Source organism: Ranitomeya variabilis, chromosome 4 (assembly GCF_051348905.1).
Source record: "Ranitomeya variabilis isolate aRanVar5 chromosome 4, aRanVar5.hap1, whole genome shotgun sequence".
NCBI lineage: Eukaryota > Metazoa > Chordata > Amphibia > Anura > Dendrobatidae > Ranitomeya > Ranitomeya variabilis.
The window spans coordinates 631,678,593-631,700,083 of NC_135235.1; the positions used below are offsets into that span (position 1 = coordinate 631,678,593).

Below are 21,491 nucleotides of genomic sequence, written 5' to 3' on the forward strand. Positions count from 1 at the left end.
AAGAATGGAGAGGTCTGTAATTTTTACTGCAGGTACTCTTCAACTGTGAGAGACAGAATCTAAAAATAAAATCCAGAAAGTCACATTGTATGATTTTTAAATAATTAATTTGCATTTTATTGCATGAAATAGGTATTTAATCATCTACCCACCAGCAAGAATTCTAGCTCTCACAGACCTGTTAATTTTTGTTTAAGAACCCCTCCTACTCTGCACTCATTACCTGCATTAATTGCACCTGTTTGAACTCTTTACTTGAATAAAAGACACCTGTCCATACACTCAATCAATCACACTCCAACCTTTCCACCATGGCCAAGACCAAAGAGCTGTCTAAGGACACCAGGGACAAAATTGTAGACCTGCACAAGGCGGCTGGGATGGGCTACAGGACAATAGGCAAGCAGCTTGCCGAGAAGGCAACAACTGTTGGCACAATTATTAGTAAATGGAAGAAACACAAGATGGCTGTCAATCTTCCTCAGTCTGGAGCTCCATGCAAGATCTCACCTCGTGTGGTAAGGATGATTCTGAGAAAGGTCAGGAATCAGCCCAGAACTACACAGGAGGTCCTGGTCAATGACCTGAAGACAGCTGGGACCACAGTCTCAACCATTACCATTAGGACTTTGGTGTCTGCTCCAGTGGTATCCATCTTCTTAGGCACAGAACTGTGGCTGCTCACACTTGTGTGCGTAAAAGATACCTAAAATGATGGGACACCTCCAGAACAGGGACCATATGGAGTCCAAAGTGACTCCATCTGCCTGATTATATTGTGTGATTTCGTTGGGATTTTTTCTCAACAGCGGTTTTGGGGATTTACACAGAGACCACAACGTAAGCACTCAGCGGAGAGCACAGGATAACTGAGAACAGAGCCGTAGTTCGATTTTTGAGAGGGAGGATAAACAAATATACAGCAGTACAACAATAGTTCTTATTTTTATGCCATTTTTTGTAAGGTGCAAGTTAGAAGATGGATTTCAATTTATTCTTCAAGATTACATTGATACCAGATTTATACAATTTATTTAAGTTTTGCTGTTTTAAAAAAATCTACTATATAATCATCTAATTCTGTCTGTTTGTCTGTAACGGAATTCCCACGTCGCTGATTGGTTGTCACATAGTTCACTCACGTTTACTGAACAAGTTCTGTCAGTCACAGTGCCACGTAGTTCAGTCACGTTTACTGAACAAGTTATGTCAGTCACAGTGTGATGTAGTTCAGTCACGTTTACTGGACAAGTTCTGTCAGTCACAGTGCCACGTAGTTCAGTCACATTTACTGAATAAGTTCTGTCAGTCACAGTGCGACATAGTTCACTCACGTTTACTGAATAAGTTCTGTCAGTCACAGTGCCACGTAGTTCAGTCACGTTTACTGAACAAGTTATGTCAGTCACAGTGTGGTGTAGTTCAGTCACGTTTACTGGACAAGTTCTGTCAGTCACAGTGCCACGTAGTTCAGTCACATTTACTGAATAAGTTCTGTCAGTCACAGTGCGACATAGTTCACTCACGTTTACTGAATAAGTTCTGTCAGTCACAGTGCCACGTAGTTCAGTCACGTTTACTGAATAAGTTCTGTCAGTCACAGTGCGACAGGTACGGACTGGGGCTGAAATTCAGCTCTGGCACTTGAAATCACAGAGGCCCATGCTGTCCCTGTCTCCAAGAACCACATAGGATATATTACTAATATTACCCTGCGTTGAGGAAAGCAAGATTTACTACAAGACCAATCTTTCTAATGATACCTCCGTCACAACTCTTAACAGTATGAGTGTCTTAAGAACACCGATTCTGTTAACATTGTAGCAGTCAAAGCAGCCCATGACCAGACAGGCCCTTCTGGCATTTGACAGAATTGCCAGATGGCCAGTCCGGCCCTGCAGTGTGACATAGTTCACTCACGTTTACTGAATAAGTTCTGTCAGTCACAGTGCGACATAGTTCACTCACGTTTACTGAACACATTCAGTCAGTCAATGTGGTGTACAAAAAAATTTGGGGTTGATATTGTTAACAAATATATTATAGTGTCGATTTACTTCTTTCGTCCGATGATTTATTTAAATACAGTTAGATATTCATGTAATGGTTTATATATTTTGATGATCTGTTTAATAATTTCGTTCAGTTGTATTAAGTTATATGAGCAATACAATTTAATGAAAATGTATATATTTTACCCGGAAAATCCTGTGTATTCATTGCATTATTCTTAAATTTTCATAAATAAACTACATACATATTCTAGAATACCCGATGCGTCAGAATCGGAACACCATCTAATTATATATAATTTTTTTTTCTGTTGACGTATTCTGGAAGCTGTAACTTTTTTATTTTTCTGGCAAACAAAACCGAGGGCTTATTTTCTGCCCAACAATTTGATTTTTTGTTTTGTACCATTTTGAGGTACATAACATTTTTTTTGTTTTAACACTTTTTGTTACAATTTTTCAGACAGAGAATGGACAAAAATGCAAAATTCAGTTATTGTTTTTAATATATCTTTTTGGTTGGTTTACGGTGCAGTATAAGAGAACAATTCATTCTTCGGGTCAGTATTATAGCGATACCAGATTTACATTTTTTTATGCTTTGTTACTTTTACACACTAAAAACAATATTTTACATTAATTTGTTTTTGCATCTCATATTCTGACAGCTGTAAAACTTTTAGTTGCTGAATGAACAATATTATGGCTTGTTTTTGCAGGACAAGTTGACGCTATCATATATATTTTTTTACATTACACTTTTTGATCGCTGTTCATAACATTTTTTGTTTGTCAGTATGACGAAAAAAACCTAAATTTTTTACGTATTTTTTATTACATTTTTGATGGTGTTTGCCATACGCAATAAATATGGAGACAGTTTTATTGTCCGGTTGTTCCGGATCTGGTGACACCAATTATGTGATGGTATTTTAGTTATATCACAAAAGCTGCATTTTTAGTGGCTAATTGGGTTTTCGGGATTTCTGTGTGCATTCGTGTGTGTTTTTTCTTTCTACTTCTTATCATATGATATGTGTTTTAAACACTTAGATGCCGCTGTCGTGATTGACAGCGGCATTAACGGGTTAATCGGATTTCAGATACAGATGTCAAATACAGTTGTCACTCGCATGGGATTTTCACCCACTGGGTGCGCTATTTACTTATTTTTCACTGCTGTTTTAATATGAAAAATAAAGACACTAAATGGCTGCCATTTGCATGCATATCAGGGGTCCTTAAATTGTTAACTGACAGGCTAGTTGTTGAGTGGCAACTCTTCTGATCTATAGCAGCATCACTCCAATGCCGATGTCACATCAAACAGAAGAGAGAGGTATCAGACAACTTATTTATGTAAATGTTAATATGTGAAGTTTAAGTGCATAATGTGGAAAATTTCCTGAAACAAAGGAATCAAGGTAAACAGTTTTTTTGCATAGTGCACTCATGTTAAATACAAAAGAGCAATTGATAAACAATAATTTAAACCAATAAACAATGGGAGGGAAAATAGAAAAACCTAAAGCTGCTGTGACACTGGTATTGGCACCCTTTACATTAAATTAGTATGGAAACACATTTTGATTCACCTGTGGTAAATCACAAATGATAATCACCTGTGATTAATTGTCGATGCCCATCGGACATGAATTAGTCAATAAATGATGAATTCAATGTTTTAAAAAGCCACATGGTGAAGACAAAGGAGCTGTCTGAGGACATCAGAACCGCTATTATTAGCAAACAAGACACTTCCAAAGGGTTTGAGGCCATCTCCAAAGACCTTGGCATCCAAGTTTCAGCAGTGCGCAATGTTATTAAGAAGTTTGCCAAGCTTGGAACAGTCAAGAACCTCCCTGGACGTGGTGGTAAGAGAAAAATTGACAAGAGAGATCTTCGAAGGTTGGTGCGAATGGTGGAAAAAACACCACGTCAAACACCCAATGATCTGAAAACCAAGCAAGAACAGTCTGGGGTTATGGTTTCAACAAGTACCATACGTGGCACACTAAACCAAGCACAGCCTTATGGGCAAAGGCCAAGGAAGAAACCATTGATGAAGAATAGACATTAAAAGGAACAAATGATTTTTGACAAATAGTACCTTGACAAACCAAAAAGTATACATCCAAAAGAAAAAAAGGACCATTTTAAAATGGCCATCAATGAGTCCTGACCTCTATCCCATTGAAAATCTTTGGGGTGAGCTAAAATCTGCGTTTGAGAAAAAATAATGCTGCAAACATTAAGCTTGAACAATCTGCAAAGGAAGAGTGGGAGAAAATACCAGCTGAGAAGTGCAAGAAGCTTATAGATAGCTACAAAAAATGTTTGGAGGCTGTGATCAATTCCAAAGAGTGTGCAACCTAGTATTAATTAGGGGTGCCTTTATTACTGCACATGCTGTTTATTTTGTTTCTTCTATAAAATTGTAAGTTGAAAAACAATGTTTTATTGTTGTGTTACTTTGGATTACTAATTTATTTCTGAAGATATTGTACAGTCTCTGAAAAGGGGTGCCAATAATGGTGAGCAGCACTGCATATGATTCATACATAGCTGTATTATATGAATACTAATTGCTTTTCGCTAACAATCATTGGCAATTGTACGCATTTTCTAGTAATCATTTAATGCTCCAAATTGTTTTTCATCTTTCTTGTAGATGTGTGACTTTTGTATAACTTGTATTTTTTTCTAAAATGTTTTCAATAAAATGATAAAAAAAGAAAGTCGCTACTTTCTTGTGTGTGTCCTTAGATGACCAACAAGAGTTGCTTTCACTGTAAAATGTTTCCCACATACTGAACATGAAAATGGCTTCTCCCCTGTGTGAATTCTCTGATGTGCAACAAGAGTTGATTTCTTTGTAAAACATTTCCCACATTCTGAACATGAAAATGGCTTCTCCCCTGTGTGAATTCTCTGATGTTCAATGACATGTGATTTCACATTAAAACATTTCCCACATTCTGAACATGAATATGGCTTCTCCCGTGTGTGAGTTCTCTGATGTCTAACAAGATGTGCTTTCACTGTAAAACATTTCCCACATTCCTTACATAAAAATAATTTCTCCCCTGTGTGAGTTCTCTTATGTCTAATAAGATGTGGTTTCTCTATAAAACATTTCCCACATTCTGAACATGAATATGGCTTCTCTCCTGTGTGAATTCTCTGATGTATAACAAGATGTGATTTCCGTACAAAATATTTCCCACATTCTGGACATGAAAGTGACTTCTCCCCTGTGTGAATTCTCTGATGTGTAACAAGATTCATTTTTCTATTAAAACATTTCCCACATTCTGAACATAAGAATGGCTTTTCCCCTGTGTGAATTCTCTGATGTGTAATGAGATTCATTTTCCTATTAAAACATTTCCCACATTCTGAGCATGAAAATGTTTTTTTCTCTTTAAGAGCTATTTCATGTTCATTAGTCCTCCTATGACGTTTGTTTTGCATATCAGTCATTGATGAAGCAAAAGACATGACCTGTTGAAAATGATCAGATGAAAGACTTATTCTCGGAAGGGATTGAGGTGTATCTGGGATAATAGCATGTTCTTCATATGTAGCTGGTGAAAGACCATGATCATCTGTTGCGAAATCTGAAAGTATCAGATGTCCCACTGAGCTTCTAGTACAGTTATCTGTCAAGAATAATAATTATTTTATTATTTTCCAATAATACTACTACACCAAAATCATATCAATATTACATATTTTGTCCATTTTTTATGAAAATTGTAATACAAATAAATTGACCAATTGACTAAGAAAGTAGAGCATAAAGCAATGATTATTGGATTATTACTTTAGGCCTCCAGGTTCTGCCATTCCAATTTTTCACTTGTCTGTAGGATTCATGTTCCCCATAGGTTCATGTTTCACTTCGCCTGTCACCAGTCAGTTATATCAGGAGTGCAGAACCTTTTTTCTGCTAATTCCATTGGGATATTTATACCATCATTTGGGGACAATGCAAAACTATCAACTTGAAAATTATACTGCTTTATTTGGTTAAACATTTAATTAACTCACCCCCTATGTGATGGCTGGAGCTGCTTCTCTTTGGTGAGGCGAGTGATGTTATTAGTGATATTGCTACTCGCAACTACTGTTCCAGGTTTGTGTTGGTAAGACTTATAATGAATGTATGTGGGGAGAGAGGGCACAGGACAGGGACTAAGGCTATTTGCAGAACCTCCCTTAGGCCACATGCTCACATTTCTGTGAATTTCCCGTTTGCTCCCTGATTTTTTCATCGGACAGCACATGTAGATCCATTCACATATCCGTGAAGATCATAGATCTGATAATGAGATTTGAGCAACCCAAAGCATATCTATTTCTGATTCGATTAGGCAGACGTACTCAATTGGTCTGTGTGCTGTCCAAAAAGAAAAACCTGGCAGCACACCAACACTTCACAAGGAATGTAGCCTTATTATGTATAGCACAGTCACTTATAATACAGTGTACTGTATGTTCTTGTTATATACAGCCCTGTCCTTAATTACATAGTTTCCTCTTATGTATATCGCTATCCCATATTACGTACCATTCTGGCGAGTTATGCATGATGCCGTCCTTTACTATATAGCGCCCTGTATGTACAGCGCTGTCCATTATTACATAGTATGATCTCTTGTTTTGCATAGCACATCTCTTACATAGTGAATTCACATTATTTTTGTTATTCACAGTGCGTTCTCCATATTACATAAAATCCTCTCTTTTTAGATATCAAATAAAATGACTGCTCATGGAGCTATATCTGACCAGAAGACCAGTCCATCAGCCTCCTCCATTAGAAAAGGAGCTTTGCTATATAGGAGATAATGAGACTACTGAATATATACCGTATTTTCGGATTATAAGACGCAGTTTTTTCCCCCCAAATTTGGGGGGGTGTCTTATAATGCGGATATACCTTACCAGCCGCAGGCTGGGATGAGGGGTGTTCGAATGTGCGGTGCGGCGTGCCACTGCGGGTGTCCGGGGCTGCGGGGGCTCTGCTAACATCTTGAGACAGACCAGGGCCCCCGCAGTCACATGGTTTTCTATGCGGTGGACTGGACTGCATGCGCAGATGGAGATCTCGGCACCAAGATCTCAGGAGATGAGATCTCAGCGCTGAGATCACATCTCCCGAGATCTTGGTGCCGAGATCTCCAACTCCAAAAATCATACAAAAAAAGACATGCTGCAGATTTTACCAATTAACATTTTTATTGGTGCGTAGCTAATAGCATATTAATGGTGGGGTACATATATGTGTTCAGGAGCACAGTGGGGAATTTTTTATTTAAGAAATAAATGTATATATACAATATATATGATATGACATTGTTATTTTTAGGTCTGCAGTGATCAGTGTGACAAAACAAGGGGTGGCCGGAAGATGTCGACATGAAGGTCTGACAAGATTGAGAAGAAACAACAGAAAACGGCTCTAATCAGATGAGACGAGAGTGCTGGATGTAAAATTATTCTGTATTTGTAATATATGACTTGCTGTAATTCCGTTATTTGTAAAATAATCTCCCTTAAGGCCACTTTCTCACATTCATATACAATGTCCATGTACTTCCAGATTAAGGCCTCTTTCAGACATCAGTGTGTCTGGTACGAGTGGTAACAGTTCTCACATGTACCGGAGACACTGACAGACGCAGACCCATTCAAGTGAATGGGCCTGTGCACGCACATGTCAGTGTGTTTCCATGGACTGCGTGTCCGTGGGCAAAATGCGTTGGCATGTCCAATTTTACCAGCAGCACGGGCCGCAAAACATCCCACACAAGTGAACACGGATGACACACAGGGATGTCATCCATGTATCGGCGCCTGAGAAGCAGCGGTACAGTTAGCACTGTTCTCCGGCGCCGGATGCTGAAGACCGCTCACATCATTCTCCCCTGCTCTGCTAGCCATCAGCGCGAACAGGGAAGAATGATGAGAATTATATTCAACTGATAACAGCGACAGCAGGCGGTGGCTGATGGGACTATTACTCATATTAGTCTACACCTGTTGCAGCTAATAATGAGAGCAGGCAGTGGCTGATGGGAGTATTCATCACCCGCTGCCTGTGCTATAAATAAATTTAAAAAAATGGCGTGAGTCACCCTGTATTTTTGATAACCAGCCAGGCAAAACTGACAACTGGGGGCTGCAGCACTCACCTGTCAGCGTTATCAAGGCTGGTTATCAAGAACAGAGGGGTCCCCACTCCCATTTTTTTAATTATATAGATAAATCATTTAAATAAACTATAGGGTCCTCCCCATTTTTGACAACCAGCCTTGCTGAAGCAGAAAGATGGGGGCTGGTATTCTCAGGCTGTTAATGGGCCATGGATATTGACCCACCCCCAGCAGCTGCCCAGAAAAGGCACATCTATTAGATCCGCCAATTGTGGCGCTTTGCCCAGCTCTTTCCATTTGCCCTGTTGCAGTGGCAAGTGGGGTACATATTTGTGGGGTTGATGTCACCTTTGCATTGTCAGGTGACATCAAACCCATTACTAATCCTATAGTTATATGGTAAATAAACAAAAGCCTTTTTAGGAAAATTGAAACAAAACACACTTTTCCATTTTAATCTAAAAATAAACACAGTTATACTTACCTTACGCCCATTCCATTGAATCCCTCATCTCCTGTAATAAACCAAAAATAAAAAACAACCATATCCTTCACCTGTCCATCATTCTGTCCCACACTGTAATCTATGCCTGGAATGAGGATTAATAGTTTTCAACCTGGACCGTGCCAAGATGTGACCATCCAGGCTGAGAACCACTAGTGAATGAGCTGCTGCAAGCGCAGCATCAGTGAGCAGTGGGCTGAATTGCGGTGACCTCAGCACCGTGAGAAAAAGTAACTGAGTTCACTGCATTTCAGCTCAGTGAGTTCACCACTGATTCAATGGAATGGGCGTCAAATAGGCAGCGGATGAAAAATACTCCCATCAGCCGCTGCCTGCTCTCACTGTTTTTAGCGGCAGCTGGTGTAGGCTGACGGGAGTAATAGTCCCATCAGCTGTCGCTGTTATCAATTGAATATAACTCATCATTCTCCACAGCTTGCGCTGATCGCCGGAAGAGCAGGGGAGAATGATGTGTAACGGTCTTCCGCAGCCGGCGCCAGGGAATAGCACTAACTGTTCAGCTGCTTCTCAGACGCCCGTACATGTGGTACTGATGTGGCACACGGGCGGCACACAGTTGCCAAATGTGCCGCAAGTATTGCACATGGACACTGATATCTCCGATACTGGTTTTTCCAGTACCAGAAATATCAGACGTGTGAAACCAGCCTAAAGTGGTCTTTAGGGTGTTTTTAGCATTGAACTTTCCTCTATCAGAAACCCTCATGGCTGTTTGTTCATTGCTTTGATGTTCATACATTATCCTTTGGGAAGGGGAGTGTTTCCCCAGCACTGGTCACATTGTGTGTTTTGATTTCTCATGAACTAGCACAACACAAGCTCAGCTCCTCTTTCTCAACTTTCTGAGGCTGTTTATCATAACCTCACCCACATACTGCCAAACACACAATGCCTGATGGTCCACGAGGAAAATGTTGCAAACAATGGACGTCACACAGAATATATTTCCCACACCCATCTGTTGCACAAGTTATGCAATTGACTTGTACTCTAAAATTATACCAATATTAACTCTCCATGAAGAACGTCAAAAGAATAAAAAATTCCACAGAATTGTTAGATTTTGCTCACAGTCTCAAAATTAAATAAAAGGTTACCAAAAAGTTGTTTGCACCCAGAAATGGCACCACTGAAAACTACAGCTTCTCATGCAAAATATAAGCTGTGCTATATCTCCGCTGATGGAAAATTGTAAAGTGTCTGACTCTCAGAATATGACGACATAAAAACAATTTTTTTTCTTACAGTATTTATTATACTAAAGTAGCAAAACACAAATAGAAATATATAAACTCAGTATCGCCATAATCGTGCAGACCCACAAAATAAAGGTAACGCCTTATATGTGCAGCACACAAATAAATCAAAAACCAAAAGAAGTGTTTTTTTTCTATAATTCTCCCTATAAAGAGTTAAAAAAAGTTACTTAAAACGTTAGATGTACCCCAAAATTCATAAAAATAAAAATACCATGGCTCGTGAAGCGGAACAAGTAAAAAAAAACAACAAAAAACATTGTCTTAAGGACTGAAAATGGGCACGTCCTTAAGGGGTTGATGGACACGTTTGCACTCTAATTTTGTATACAAAGATAACCCCCTGACAGTGCGCTCTTCACATTGTGAATATAGAGTTGGGCCTCTATCAGACGATATCAGTTTTTTGTCTGTTTTTTAAGCAAGTTAAAATACAATTTTTGTTACAATATGTTGGTTCTATTTTTGGTCCAGGTGTCTGTTTTTACAATCTGTGTGACATCCAGTTTTTTCGTTTGTCAAAGCCTCTAATGTCAACTGCTCAGTGAAGAATGGACAGCACTCAGATGACCACACGGATGACATCTGAGTGTTACCAGTTTTCTCACAGACACATTCACTTGAATGGGAAAGTTTCCTCTACAAATCAAATGAAAAACACACGTCTCCATTTATTGACTGACAGCCGATTCATGTTCAAAATGGATGTGTTGTACAACCAATGCAATCAGAAGCAGAGTGGTCCCATGTATTATGGAATCTGTCTGGGTTCCGATATTTTTTAATAATGTAAGTTTTTGGAATATCTCACGAGACAGTTGTCAGATCACTCACCATTACGGGTTGTTCTTAATATTCTTCCCCTATCTACTGCATCGAGAGAACTATGGAAGCTCAACCAGTACTGGCTGGCAATATTGAAGGACAGAGAAGGATTAGCTGGGAAGTTGAAGGCCTTTTTTCAAGATAATATTGGCTCGGCATCACCCCTGATAGTTTGGGATGCAATGAAATGCTTTCTAAGGGGGGGTTCTGATTAAAGAGATCTCAAGAATTAAAACTAAGAGTAGAGCCCATACTATTGATGTTAAGCGATGTGTGGATGAGGCAGAACAGCGGTTTGTAAATTCCTGAACTCAGTTTCATAGAGATAAATGGGTGGGAGCACAAAAATTACTAAATAATCACCTTTTGGAACAGGTCGAACATAAAAGATTTTTTATCAGACAATTTCTATACGGAGGGGGGTGCGGGGCATCTGTTGGCCACGGTTGCTAGAGCTCAGCAGGGATCTCCTGTTATTCCGGCAATTAAGACAATGGATGGGTCCACAGTTACCGGGTCGGAGGAAATTCTTAATCAGTTTCTCCTTTTCTATCAACTATTATATTCTTCCAAACTCTCTATAACAACAGAGGCGATTGATAGCCATCTTAGCTCATTGCCTCTGCACAGTTATCGGAGGAACAAAGGTTGGCATTGGATGCGCCTCTTACAGTGGAGGAACTGGAGGAAGCTCTAACCTCATTTCGAGCTAATAAGGCTCCGGGGACAGACGGGCTGTCAACTGAATTGTATAAAGAGCTAGGTTCAGTGTTGTTGCCTAACTTGCTGGATGTATTCTGGGAATCCCTTAGTGTGGGTCGTCTTCCTAAATCTATGTCTGAAGCGGTGATAGTCTTGCTGCCTAAGCAGGGGAAAGATCCGACCCTTATGGATTCCTATAGACTATAGACCCATTTCCCTGTTGCAGGGTTGATGTCAAGATTTTGGCCAAAGTGCTCGTCATGAGACTCATAAAGGTCATTACTCACTTAGTTCATGGTGACCAGACTGGCTTCATGCCTGCCAAATCGACTGCCATAAATTTGCAACGTCTCTTTATTAATCTACTGGCACAGTCGCAGAATGTAGGGGGAGGGCAGTACTCTCACTCAATGCTGAAAAAGCTTGTGGTCTGTCATGAGGGGTATGGGTTTCGGTCCCATTTTCATGGGTCAAGCTTTTATCCTGCAATCCATAAATTAAAATAAATGGTTGTACATCAGAGGCTTTTGAGCTGTGTAGGGGAACTAGGCAGGACTGTCCCCTCTGCTGTTCGCATTGGAGATAGAACCCCTGGCTATTAAACTCCGAACTAGTGGGGAGATAAAGGGCTTTGTGCATCGGTGGAAGAAACGGTGGCATTGTATGCAGATGACCTTTTGGTAATTCTTGGGGATACAGAGGATTCATTGTTAAACGCTATAGCTATAATTAACCAGTTTGGAGATTTTTCAGGGCTTCAAATTAATTGGGAGAAATCTATGTTAATGCCAGTGGATGAACTTTCTCAAGCATCCAACGTCAGTCAAACGAGACTTAAAGTGGGAAAAAGTTTGAATTTGGATCCGCTATACATGAAATTCCAAGCAAACTTCAACACCTGGTGTAAATTACCATTATCAGGTCAATTTGGTTAAAATGATTCTTATGCCCCAGCTGTTATATGACATCCATAACGCCCCAGGGTAGATTCCTCTGAAACACTTTTACAAATTTCAAGCTGTGGTAAGAGAATTTGGAAAAAAGGCACAGCTCGGATTAAATACGACACATTACAGAGGGGGAAGGAGGATTGGCCCGTGGCTGTATTTTCTAGCCTCACAATTGCAACAGCTTAAACTGCTTCAGGGTGCTATAGCTTCCATTGTCCAGGGGTATACGGGGGGGAAACCCAGTTATCTCATTTTTGGAAGCAGGTTATTTGGGGGAAAATACGACTAAGCTCCCTACTATAGTCCTTATGAATAAAACGTGGGAAAAGACTAAGCAACTCCTTAATATTGAGGGGTTTACTCCAGTTACTCCTATGTGGCAAAACCCAAAGTTGCTGGAAATATTCAGGTTAGAGGGCTTTAGCTCCTGGTGACAAGCGGGGATCCTATTTATAGATCAACTTCAGTTGGATGGTGTCTTTAAAAGTTTTCAGCAGTTAAGAGATGAATTCCAGCTACCACATAAGTACTTTTCTCAGTACCTTCAATTGAGACACGTATGGCATAATCAGAAGTCCCTTACTCCACTTAGAAAACAATAAATGATTATGGGTTCTATGGCTGAGAACCAGGGTTGTGTCGCTGGTGCAATTTCTAGATTTTATCAACTACTCCTTGCCCAGGTTATAGATAAGCATCCGTTGAAGCTTAAAGAAAAATGGGAGCAGGATGTTGGGGTGATTGACCATGAGCAGTGAAATGACATATCCTCGATTCCCCAGTTGTCCACTAATGAGGCAAAAAAGTTGTCACAGATGTACCTGCTGCATTGGGTATACAAGACTCCCAAATTCCTGCATAAAATTGGGGTAAAAGAGGATGACTTGTGTCCAAGATGCTGTTTGGGACCTGCCGATTTGCTACATATGTTTTGGTCATGTGGTTCCATCGGGAAGTTCTTGACGCAAGTCATAGACCACATAAATATGGTGTTTGGGGTTGTGATTCCTATGCGTCCTCTGGTTTGTGTCTTGGGCTTTATGGACGGGGTTGCTGAAGATGCAATCGTAAGGTTGGCACTTAAAAGAACGTTATATCAAGCCAGGAAAATTATAGCAGCACACTGGTTGGACAGGGCGCCACCTACCTTTAGGGAATTTATGGAAAAAATTAATCTTCTGCTACGTCTGGAAGAAGGAGTATATCAAAAGAGGAGAGCCCTGCATAAATTCTGTAAAATATGGGAGCACTGGAGAATTCACCAAGGTTTGGATATTCTGTCCTTACTTGGGGGTGCTGGGTAATATTATTACTTGTGTCGAGCGAGATATGTCTGATTAAGGTCCTTGGAGTGATGTATATAAAATCTGTTTTCATAATGTCCTTCCTGTTTCAGGTGAAAGCTATAGATCTTAGAGACGTGGGACTTATTTTTCATAATGTTTATTTGCACATGAGTGTACAGATTGCCGTATTCAGCTTCAATATGTTGGTTAATATAATAAGATAATTGCTAATTGCTATGACGTGGTCCGGAACAAGGAGGGGGAGGGTGGTTTGGACGGGTGCTATCTTTTGTTGTATGTTGAAAAATTCATTAAAAATGTATCCGATTTACAAAAAAGAATTGAAAGTTCTGCATCATGAGATTTTTTCACCGTTCCAACAACAATTGCGCCATTTATCTACTAGAATATTATGATTGTAAATTGAGATTTTCAGGCTGAGAAATGTATCGTGTACATAAGAGACAGTTCAGCCTGCGGCTCACTAGTAATGTTTCTGCCTTCCATATTGGGGTCCGGAGTTCAAATTCCCAACACTGACAAGGGTCAAAAGTAAGTTAGAGACATCCACTTAGCACAGTGTCCGCTGTTCTACAAAACTATGAACACTGAAGACTCCTTCCTAAAGCAGAAAGATAACTATATAAAATAATGTGAAAAGGTTTTTTTTGTTTTGTTTTAGTGCGAAATCCCTATTTGTTAATTCCACATTAAAAAAACATTCATCCAGTGACTGAGAAGAATCTGTGACTTCTCTGCATTTAGTGGTCACTACTCACCTGTGCGGTTATCTGTAGGAATCTCCTCTTTACACCACTCATCACCCCTCACATATGTCTCTGTAGTATTAATATGGGGCAGATCTTCACCCTGAAACAAAGATTGTAAAAGTCACAGATGGAGAAGTTGTATAAATAGATTTAAAAAAACAGAAATAGTAAATGAACATAGCGACCAAAAATGACACCGCATGTGGCCTTCATGGTGCCCTAGGCAATTTAAATAGTCACGACCCCTACTGGTAAGTCAGACTAAGGGTGTGTGCACAAGATGTTTTTCACGTCGATCCTGCTTGGAACCCATCTGAAAAATGGATTTGCAAACGGCTGAATTACATCGTGAGCACATACCCTAAGGGTGCACATACCCTTTATTAGGTAGTAAAAGCCCCCATACACAGAGTAACGTCGGCCTAACCTGCTGATACCAAGGGGTTTTGCTGACAGTTTAATGTGTATCGGTGCCTAAATGATGACATCAGTGGAGATAACGATTTCAGATTGCAGACTGCAGATCCTTTTGTTCTTTAAGGCATAAACCGTCGGCAGATATATCTAGCAGCAGTTCTCTCATTGAAAACAAAAGAGAGAGCTCAGTTTGCCAGCGGACAGCTTTCTTAAGTGTATGAGGTCTTTAGTCAAACAATTGTTCAGTTGATATATCGGGCCTCATTCAGACAGTCATATTTTTAGTCTTTGTGTTGTTCATGTGTGCGATGATCTTGTATCAATAAATTAAACATTACTAAATCAAGATTAATACAGGATGAGAACCAACATCAGGACATGCATAGATCACCAGCAGAATATAAATACAGTGCTAGAAAAGCCATGAATACAGCACCGGAACAACAATCAGTACAAGTATAGATCACCAGATCAAGATATGAATGCATCTCCAGGTCCATTGTCAGTACATAAATAGAGCACTAGAATAATCATCAGTACAGGAATATAGCACCAATCATAGTACAGAAATCAATTTCAAAGTCTTGTCAGCCTCTGGAATATAAAATTGTGTGGCATGAACTTGCAAATTCCATTATGTCCTTAATAACGATAAGGAAATGATGGGAGTTGTAGTTATCATCTAACATTAGGCTGTGAAGCTCTGCTACTAAGTTTTTTATTCATGAAATGTGTGTGTATGTGCACGTAATGTAGTGTGAGTGTATTAATATACACATACTGCTGCTTTCTCCAGTGTCCAACTACGTTCTTCTTTGCTTCTCAGTGACGTCACCGCAATTGCGAATAGCCGGCTCACTCTGTACTGTGTGAACCTGAAGTATCTTTTACAATTAAAGTCTATGGAGCTTTGTTCTGACACTCCATAGGTTTCCATTGAAAAAGTCACTTCTGGATCATGCAGAGCACAGTGTGACCCAGACAGTCTGTACAGCAGTGGTGTCATGGGGAAGCAGCGAAGAACGGTACTGGACTCCAGAGAGATCAGCAGTAGGTGAGTATATTAATACACGCACATTACATGCACATACACACAAATTTCATGAATAAAATACATAGTTGGAGTGGTTCTATTTGGGGAATATCTAATATAGCTAATGTTTTTTAAGCCTATTAATCCTAAGCAGATTAGGTCCCGATACCCCATCGATTTCTCAAAAAAAGTTTAAAAGTGCACAGGCCAGGAGACAGGAGCCTATGACTCTCTCCTGCATCAGCTGTGTGTGCGCTCCAGATAGATGCACCTCTAAGAGTTTGTGACAGGGTCGCTGGTGTTGTACATGAGGGGAAATAGGTGTCACATACAGTGCCTTGCGAAAGTATTTGCCCCCTGGAACTTTTATAATAATAATAATAATTTTTATTTATATAGCGCCAACATATTCCGCAGCACTTTACAACTTATAGAGGGGACTTGTACAGACAACAGACATTACAGCATAACAGAAATCACAGTTCAAAACAGATACCAGGAGGAATGAGGGCCCTGCTCGCAAGCTTACAAACTATGAGGAAAAGGGGAGACACGAGAGGTGGATGGTAACAATTGCTTTAGTTATTTGGACCAGCCATAGTGTAAGGCTCGGGTGTTCGTGTAAAGCTGCATGAACCAGTTAACTGCCTAAATATGTAGCAGTACCTTTTCAACCTTTTCCCACATATCATGCTTCAAACATAAAGATACCAAATGTACATTTTTGGTGAAGAATCAACAACAAGTGGAACACAATTGTGAAGTTGAACAAAATTTATTGGTTATTTCAAATTTTTGTGGAAATTCAAAAACTGAAAAGTGGGGCGTGCAATATTATTCGGCCCCTTTACTTTCAGTGCAGCAAACTCACTCCAGAAGTTCATTGTGGATCTCTGAAGGATCCCATGTTGTTCTAAATGCCTAATGATGATAAATATAATCCACCTGTGTGTAATCAAGTTTCCGTATAAATGCACCTGCTCTGTGATAGTCTCTGGGTTCTGTTTGAAGCACAGACTAAGGAACACAACAGGCAGGTTCGTTAAACTGTTGTGGAGAAGTGTAAAGCTGGATTTGGATACAAAATGATTTCCAAAACTTTAAACATCCCAAGGAGCACAGTGCAAGAGATCATATTGAAATGGAAGGAGTATCATACCACTACAAATCTACCAAGACCCGGCCATCCCTCTAAACTTTCATCTCAAACAAGGAGAAGACTGATCAGAGATGCAGCCAAGAGGCCCATGATCATTCTGGATGAACTGCAGAGATCTACAGCTGAGGTGAGACAGTCTGTCCCTAGGACAACAATCAGTCGTACACTGCACAAATCTGGCCTTTATGGAAGAATGGCAAGAAAAAAGCCATTTCTCAAAGATATCCATAAAAAGTGTTGTTTAAAGTTTGCAACAAGCCACCTAGAAGACACCAAACATGTGGAAGAAGGTGCCCTGGTCAGATGAAACCAAAATCGAACTTTTTGGCAACAATTCCAAACAATATGTTTGGCGTAAAGGCAACATAGCTCATCACCCTGAACACACCATCCCCACGATCAAACATGGTGGTGGCAGCATCATGGTTTGGGCCTGCTTTTCTTCAGCAGGGACAGGGAAGATGGTTAAAATTGATGGGAGGATGGATGGAGCCAAATACAGGACCATTCTTGAAGAAAACCTGTTGGAGTCTGCAAAAGACCTGAGACTGGGACTCGGGAGATTTGTCTTCCAACAAGACAATGATCCCAAACATAAAGTAAAATCTACAATGGAATGGTTCACAAATAAACGTATCCAGGTGTTAGAACGGCCAAGTCAAAGTCCAGACCTCAATCCAATCGAGAATCTGTGGAAAGAGCTGAAAACTGCTGTTCACAAACGATCTCCATCAAACCTCACTGAGCTCGAGCTGTTTGCCAAGGAAGAATGGGCAAGAATTTCAGTCTCTCGGTGTATAAAACTGATAGAGACATACCCCAAGCGACTTGCAGCTGTAATCGCAGCAAAAGGTGGCGCAACAAAGTATTAAGTTAAAGGGGCCGAATAATATTGCACGCCCCACTTTTCAGTTTTGAATTTCCACAAAAATTTAAAATAACCAATAAATTTCATTCAACTTCACAATTGTGTTCCACTTGTTGATTCTTCACCAAAAATATACATTTTGTATCTTTATGTTTGAAGCATGATATGTGGGAAAAGGTTGAAAAGTTCCAGGGGGGCAAATAATTTCATAAGGCACTGTAGGTTGCTTTCATGTGTGATGTGAAAGCCATACGTGTTTTCTCCAGCGGAAGCCTACCCACCATATCTCCACCTCCAGTGGCTGGGGGGAAATAAATGTCTAGTCAGTTTTTTTTGTGTTCTGTGTTGTGTAGAGGCAAGCAAGCCTTAGGCTGACGCTCCTGAGAGAGCTGCCATATGTGTTGGCCAGAAGTGCTGGGCAAGACTGTTTATTAACTTTTTGTTTCCTTTAGAGCCAGAAAGGCTGTTTTTCTGTTACCATTTTGTGGTTTATGACACAATAAACCACGCAGAGACTTTAACCCACGTGAGCCTGTGTCTACCTCGAGGAGCAGCTAAGTGAGCCAACCTGCCACAAGTTGTTTTGTTCAATTATTTGGGCTCTCAGAACTGGATCCCCAACTGATCTGCTCAGAATTAAAGGGCCCAAAACAAATATAAAAAGCTCAGAAAAAAAGTTTAGTAATTCTTTAAGGTCGGTGTCCCACTTGCAACTGCAATGCGAGAAACTCGTGCCAGTCTCTTACCTCAATACCTGGCACTGCCGCCGGCACTCGGGAACGGAGTGTGTGGATGCATGTATTTCTCTGCAGCTGAACGCTCCGGCCCGAATCGCCAGCCGCAGTGCCGGGTATTGAGGCGCCAGTTTCTTGCATTGCACTCGCAAGTGTGACCCCGGCCTTATGTGTATTTATACTAGCCGATAATTGACAACCAAATAAGAAAAATTTAAATTAAGTTTTTTTTACCTTGCAGAAATATCATTGTTCTGAAGAAATTAGCAACCATCACACTGTCCTACCTTATGGATTACACCTACCACACCTTCCTCACTTATGTACTATGATCTCCACACTATCCATGCCTCATGCTGCACCCTTTTCAAAGTGCCCCCCTCACGCAAGACTGAACACAAGACCTTCACAGCCTTCTATACATCTCAGTGGAGATCTCATGACACCTTTTCTCCATCTACCTGATGATCCTGAGGAACATTGGGATCTTCTTGTTTACAGTCCTGTGGAAGAAGAGGACGGGGACATCTCTCTGGTGTTGTCCTCTCACTGGAAAGATCTGGAGGAAACACATACAGGGACTGAATTCATTCTTTACATACAGATAATTATAGGCCATGTGTATTTAGTCCAGTCTATTACCTGGTGATGTGAGGGGCTGGGGAACCTCCATCATGACGTCCTTGTACAGATCTTTGTGTCCTTCTAAATACTCCCACTCTTCCATGCAGAAATAGACGGCGACATCCTGACACCTTATAGGAACCTGACACATACAATGATACCGTCATCCCCCCTATCCCTCCATAGCGTTACTGTATAATGTCCCAGCATTCCCAGCAGTGTCACCTCTCCAGTCAGCAGCTCAATCATCTTGTAAGTGAGTTCTAGGATCTTCTGGTCATTGATGTCCTCATGTATCAGGGGGTGAGGTGGAGGCTCTGTGATTGGGCTCAGGGGTCTTCCCCATCCCTCAGACACAGGGGCCTGACAGCGCTCACTAGAGGTCTTCTTCACTACTGTGTAATCCTGGTTATGGAGAGACACATTAATAAACCTCACTACAGACATTTCCAGAGTCCTCACCTCTCCAGTTCTGTCCATCTGTTATTCCCATAGATAAGAATGATGTAATGTGACGTCATCAGAATCTCTCACCTCTCCAGTAAGCCGGAAGAGGATCTCTAGGGTGAGGTGTAATATCCTCTCCACCATCTTGTCCCTGTCCCTATCCATCCTTGTAGGGTCACTCAGGAGAATTCTCTTATATAGAAGATCTCCACTGAGAGGATCCGATATTGTAGGGACCTGAATGGGGAGAAGATGACGATGTAACATCATAAAGATCCCATGTAAGAAACCTCCGGAGCTGTTACCGGCGTCACATGATCACTACATACAGTCATGGCCCCGTCCTGCCCCCGGTATAACACACAGTCCCATTATAGTCACATACAGGGATTTATCACAGGCTCAGCACTGAGGGGGTTACTGCCCCTGCCCCGCCCAGTAATGGGGAATCTCCAGCACCTACCTCCACCTGCAGAGCCGCACACCACATATATGGCTGTTCTGTGCGCACAGGACCTGTGATGAGGTCACAGGAGGGGAGGAGTCAGGGGTCACATGATCAGGGGCCTCAGTGTATGCAGGACTCTGCTGTGCTGGTTGTCATGGTGCTGGATGAGGGGAGGATTCTGTGTGGGGTCAGGAGGAAGGTTCAGGGTGGATGTAGCAGAGCCGTGTGTGTACGAGGTGTGCGGAGAGGAGCTGTGTGTGTATAAGGGTGGTGCGGGGCGGTAGTCGTGGCTGAAGAATTCTGCTCCATCACACCCTGGCCTCCCCTCACATAAATATCACAGTTTTCTGTCAGCATACCTTTCATTCTTCTCACCTTCAGAGCTCCCTCTGGGTGGATGAGACTTCTCCCCAGACACTTGTTCAAAGGGCTCTTTTCCATTTGCAAGAAACACGTCCGTGTCTCGCATGTGAAAACCAAGTTCTGGAGCCGGCACTCCAGAGCGGAGCGTGCGGCCGCATAGCAACACATGGAACTGCACGCTCCGCTCCAAAGTGCCGGCGCCAGAACTTGGTTTTCACATGCGAGACACGGACGTGTTTCTCGCAAATGGGAACGAGCCCAAAGACAGAGACTCAGTCCAGTACCAACTTTAAACGAGTAACTTTACTATTTTCTGTTCTCAGTCCGTTTATGACAATTACAGCATACACTCCGAGCTTTACACAAGCTATCTGCTGCACCTTCCCTGTGCTTTCCCTGTTATCCTTCAGTATGTATCTGGATCATCCTGTCAGGAATCACAGCGTCCTCTCTGTTCAGCTCCACCACACTCAGGTACTCCTCTGACCGCTTCGCCTCAGACAAGAGGGCATCTACCCACGTAGCAAGCTGCCTCATGATGAGTGACCTGTGCTGCTGTACTGCTGATAGCTGCCTTGCCACCATCTGTCCTGTTATAATCTGCGTTGCTGTAATCTACGCTGTTTTCTGTGCCCCTCAGGCCCTGAACTTCTGGGCTCCTGTCTTAAACGTTACAGAGCTAACTGCCCTGTCAGGGCGCTTCCGCCCAACAGATTCAAATTCTAGATGTTTATCAGGTTAACGGCCGTTAGCTCCTCCCACTTAACTATTTACACTCTGAGCATCTCTATATCCCCATCCCTATGATAAACTATGCACATCTTCTTATACATAGCAGCAGAAATAATGTACATTACTAGACATATCCAATTGCAGCAGTCAAAGGCAAAATATAACATTAAACATAAAT

At 41.2% G+C, this 21,491-nt stretch overlaps 2 protein-coding genes across 2 annotated transcripts in view; both read right to left on the reverse strand.

The window, feature by feature from the left end:
- LOC143768146 (uncharacterized) overlaps window positions 1-20,659 on the reverse strand; it is a 350,260-nt gene extending 329,601 nt beyond the window's left edge. The window contains exons 1-2 of the mRNA XM_077256834.1: window positions 20,594-20,659; window positions 19,549-19,728 (exon numbers count right to left, since the gene is read on the reverse strand). Coding sequence (XP_077112949.1) covers window positions 19,549-19,728; window positions 20,594-20,659 — 246 coding nt within the window. The remainder of the gene's footprint in view (window positions 1-19,548; window positions 19,729-20,593) is intronic.
- On the reverse strand, window positions 1,447-19,474 carry LOC143767026 (oocyte zinc finger protein XlCOF7.1-like). Its single transcript, XM_077255046.1, has 4 exons — window positions 19,342-19,474; window positions 19,161-19,258; window positions 14,498-14,588; window positions 1,447-5,674 (listed from the first exon to the last, which is right to left on the reverse strand). Exons 1-4 carry the CDS (start codon window positions 19,472-19,474, stop codon window positions 4,755-4,757), a joined length of 1,242 nt encoding a protein of 413 aa, XP_077111161.1. The 3' UTR covers window positions 1,447-4,754.
- Window positions 20,660-21,491: the final 832 nt, after the last annotated feature.